The 4,653-nt window shown below is 45.4% G+C and overlaps 1 protein-coding gene across 2 annotated transcripts in view; it reads right to left on the reverse strand.

Annotated features, from left to right (window-relative positions):
- Positions 1–470: 470 nt before the first annotated feature.
- The window catches only part of LOC140361898 (juxtaposed with another zinc finger protein 1), a 22,324-nt gene continuing 18,141 nt past the window's right edge, over positions 471–4,653 (reverse strand). Inside the window, exons 3-5 of one of the 2 annotated variants that reach the window (XM_072447797.1) lie at positions 4,398–4,603; positions 2,275–2,444; positions 471–1,045 (exon numbers count right to left, since the gene is read on the reverse strand). In XM_072447797.1, coding sequence (XP_072303898.1) covers positions 869–1,045; positions 2,275–2,444; positions 4,398–4,603 — 553 coding nt within the window. In that variant the 3' untranslated portion in view covers positions 471–868. The remainder of the gene's footprint in view (positions 1,046–2,274; positions 2,445–4,397; positions 4,604–4,653) is intronic. The other variant, XM_072447798.1, reaches the window with a different exon arrangement.

Raw genomic sequence — 4,653 nt, forward strand, 5'->3', positions numbered from 1 at the left:
TGAAAATGATTTCACTGTAACTTTGCTCTATCTACAATGTCACGGGATTGGGACATTTGGAGTGAAGTGTTTCCTGAGGCTCAGAGGGGAGAGGACTTACTAAACAAGACTCATCACTAATGTGAAGGAAGCTAAAAAGTATGTTTTTGATGAGGGAACAATGTTATAACACGGTTAAAAGCTCAGAACGGTTCATTTTGCATAATATTCGTCTTTTAACTCGTCTATGGTAAGGTACATTATGGAGGATCCAGTTGATTTCACTGTAATATTCATTCAGTTGGTCAAGTATTTCTAGTAGTGGGGATTGAACCGACAACCCTGTGTCCACCCCAGTGTCCTGCCCGGTGTCCACCCCAGTGTCCTGCCCTGTGTCCACCCCAGTGTCCTGCCCTGTGTCCACCCCAGTGTCCTGCCCTGTGTCCACCCCAGTGTCCACCCCAGTGTCCTGCCCTGTGTCCACCCCAGTGTCCACCCCAGTGTCCTGCCCTGTGTCCACCCCAGTGTCCTGCCCGGTGTCCTGCCCGGAGCGTTTTAGGCTGCTCTCAGATCAGCTCCTGGGCCACTCCCTCAAGGGGCCGTCTTCCTCTTCCTCCTCTTACTCGCCTTTTCTTTCATTTGTTTTTTGTCTTTTTCGTTCTGTTGTTTTTTACAGTTAGCACCTTATGTCAGTCAAAACAAAGAGAAATAAAAGTGATAGCATAATATACCAATGTGCAAATGTACAATAACGATAAAAATACTAGAATAAGGATTTCCAAATAATACAAGCGATATATAACGGATACAAAAATAATAATAAAGTAATGTAATAGAGAACTTAAAGCATGCACTTGTGGGTTAGTGTGGGGTGGGCTTAGGACTGGGACTAGCCCTGGATCTTGCGCAGGATCTCGGTGGACACGGGCGGGTGGAAGTTGATGGTGTGATGCCGCAGACCCTGGGAGGTCTTGTAGCTCTTGCCGCAGCGACACTTGAAGGGTTTGCGTACGCGGATCTGGGTGCGGTGGCCGTTCTTGGCGTGGTACTTGATCCCGTTTACATTCTGAAAATAGCAAATAATAAATGTAAAGAACACACCATCTTCAGAACTTGGCCTGGGCTTGGTTTCCAAGATAAGATAAGTTGGAACCTGACGGAATCACAGAATGGAACATAAACTAGAGACAGACCAACAAATCGTAGACTGATATATATGGTGTATTTTTAATGGTTGGCTGAAATATTGGGCCAATATTTACACATATCAGTTTTATTGTCTTGTATAAAATGACAGTGATTTCAGATTTCAGTTATGTTTTGGGGAAAATTATGACAATTGGCCAAAACATATAGACAGAGCTCATCGGCCATCGACAGATCTGGGTTGTTGACATCAGCCATGAAAAAAATAATCCCTGAAATAGAGATATAGGATATAGGAACAAATCAATCTAAAAGTGATGTGTCCATCCCGGAGACACCTGTCATGCTGCAATGTCAAATAAATATGGGAAGGAGTGTCTGGAATGCCTGCCAATGTGGTCAGATAAATTTGTATTTCGCTAGGTGTTTTTTTATTTTTATTTAGTTAATTTTATTGTATTTCTGTTTCTGTAATTTCTTTGTGATTTGAATGCATTTTTCCTGCTGTGTGAAGCACTTTGAATTGCCTTGTGTATGAAATGTGCTCTACAAATAAACTTGCCTTGCCTAGAGATCATTTGCACAAGACATTAGGTTTTAATCTTAGTCTTTTAACCAGAATTATTGTTTGTCTAGTTTTAGTCAAACTCTTTTTAGGGGCTAAAGTTTTCATGTAATCGGCCTTAACCAGCAGATACACTGTAAATGCAGCACTCGGGGTTAAATAAAGACGTGCTCTGTCTTTGAGCGTTTTATTCTCCACAAAGCAGGAAGTGCTCTGTTAGCATGCTAATGTCTGTTAGCTTTGTTGGCAAAACTCTGCTCTGGATTCTGAACATTTTGATATTTTAAAGAAGTCTGCTTTAGAGCTCTGGAATCTAGTCTAGTTTTTCGAAATATGTACTTTTAGTCAGCAAAAATGTCTTATTTTGTGTTAATGTAGTCACTGTTCTAGTCATCATGATAATAATAATTTAGTTGGCGAAATAAACACTGAACAAATAACACATTCAGTTTCATTCATCTCTAGAGTTTTTCTTCAGTTGCACATTGTAAAACAACATTCAACACTGAGGAGCAGCTTAAACGTGCCAGAATCCCACCGCAGTGAGCTCTGTAACATGGCTCTCCTCCTCCAGACGCTTTTACCTTGTATCTCTTCTTGCAGCCGGGCACGGGGCAGGCGAAGGGCTTCTCGTCCCCTCCGTTCATGCACATGGAGCTGAGGATGGACTCGGAGCTGATGGCGCTCTCCGTGGTCCACGACTCATCGCTGTCCGACTCCTCGAAGTCCGCCTCCTCCTCGTCGTACTCGCTGCCTGGAGGACGAGGGCACAGTAAGAAGAGCGTTAGAACAGTGGAACATCAGGAGAACCTCGGGAGGAGCAGAAGGGCAATGACAATCTTCTATAAACATGTGCAAGTTTGGCCATTTTTACACATAAAACGTATCATAAAACGTCACATGCTGTCTGTACATTTGTATATTACGGTACGTTTTTACTTTGGCTCATTTGAATCTGCCGTCTGTGGCCTGTCTGCTTTCATAATTGTGCTCATCAGAACGAATACATGGCTCATAAAACATTTGGTAACATTTAGTCTGCTCTGGATCTAATACCGCGTGAAATTGAGTTGGAAAAACAATGATAATCGGTTGTAAAACTGCATTCGTCCCGACATTCTGACTCAAAAGTTCCAATCGGAATCCCATCTTACGTACGTCCACCTGGTGCATTCGTCCTACGTTACCGTGGGTTTACTTCAACTGAAATGGCCAAAACAAGTTCTCCTGATGTGCCACAGATGTAATTAGCGGTTACGCAAAGTGTCAGAAATGTAGAAATGTGTCGTTTCGGTCCGGGGCCTTGTTGAGGGAGGAAAAAGGCGGCTGGCAGGAGATAGGGGGTCATTAAGTGGGAGTGAGCCCTCCAACATGTGAACGCCCAGTGCGCCCCCCCCCCCCCCCCCCCTCCGACACCCACCGCACAGGAAGCGGCCTCCAGGAAATAGATGGCACCCTGGCACATGTTGAAAGGGCAGGCGGGCGTTGGGGCTGGACGCCCGCACATCTGCTCCTGGGGGCCCGCATGCCAGCGCTCGGTGGGACCGGGGCGAGTCATTAACGCGCTGCAGAGGGCTCTGTTCACCGTGGGAGGAACGCGGCCCGAACGCACCGAGACGTTTGGGACGAGGAGAGTGCCAAGGACAGCTCGAAAAACTGGCTTAAGCTCAAGCACAGACTTAGTTACTAGTTCCAAATGTAATAAACAGTAGAATTCACAGAGTAACTACTGCATAACTGTTTTAATTCCTCCAATGTAAAAGTACGAGTGATGGAGCAATGTTGGAAATAAATCAGAAGTTGTAACAAAATGAATCGTTTTAAGAGTTTTAAAGGCATTTTGTCTCTCGTCCTAGAGGCTTCATCAGGTCGGGACACACACGGCCCTCGTCTATGGAACAGAGTCGGCCAGAGGACCTCAGGGCCCCGGAGAACGGGCCCTAAGGCCTCAGGCTTAGCTTTTAGCTTTTAATATGTATTGTTTTATTTGTATTTATTGTATTAATTTATTCTGTTTGTTTCAGGCTTTAGTTTGTGTTTACATAATTATTTTCACCCTTTTCTAACTCTGATCTCCAGTGTTTCCTCTGTGGAGCCCTCTGGGCCCTGTGTCTGTGGGAGACTCTCTGCTCCTGAGGCAGACGACTCCTCTGATGGTGCTTCCTCAACTGGTTCATCTGTACTCAGCCTCATGAGTAGCCTTTCTATAAAAATGTTTTGAATGAAAAATGGTTTATAAATACTGAATAATATGAATTGATAGATAGATATATTTCAGCATATCAATCTTTATGCGTGAAGAGGTTTAGAGCTAGTAAAAAAAGCTGCACCAAATGGAGCAGACTAGACCACAACACTGTTACTGGTTCTATTTCAATGGAAAGACCTGCTGCAGCTCGATTAAATATATTTATTGACAGCGTTTTACTCTCCGTTACTTCTGAATATTTGTGATGTGAGTGTTTTGGTGCGTAGTGTGCGTATAGTGCGTAGTGTCCGTATAGTGCATACTGTGCGTATTGTGCGTATTGTGCGTACTGTGCGTAGTGTGCGTACTGTGCGTAGTGTGCGTATTGTGCGTACTGTGCGTATTGTGCGTACTGTGTGTAGTGTGCGTATTGTGCGTACTGTGCGTAGTGTGCGTATTGTGCGTACTGTGCGTATTGTGTGTACTGTGTGTAGCGTTTCACTGTGAGCACACACACACCTGTCGTACCTGTGGGTGTGCTGCTGCGGAACGAGCTGGACGGCGTGATGGGCGGGGTCACGGGTGGGGTCAGGTTTCCGCTTGTGTGCCGGGGGGGAGTGGCCGTGCTGTTTCGCGACACGCCCCCGGTGATGGACAGGGACAGTTTGGGCGTGGCCTTCTTCTTGGTGGTCTCCTGCTCCCTGCGCGCCGCGTCCGTCATGAACCTGCCCCCGACAAAGCAAAGAGACACTTGAGGCAACATTTACAGCATTTT

The sequence above is a fragment of the Eucyclogobius newberryi genome, unplaced genomic scaffold, assembly GCF_026437365.1.
Source record: "Eucyclogobius newberryi isolate DKJ021-1_F unplaced genomic scaffold, fEucNew1.0.hap1 SCAF_16, whole genome shotgun sequence".
NCBI lineage: Eukaryota > Metazoa > Chordata > Actinopteri > Gobiiformes > Gobiidae > Eucyclogobius > Eucyclogobius newberryi.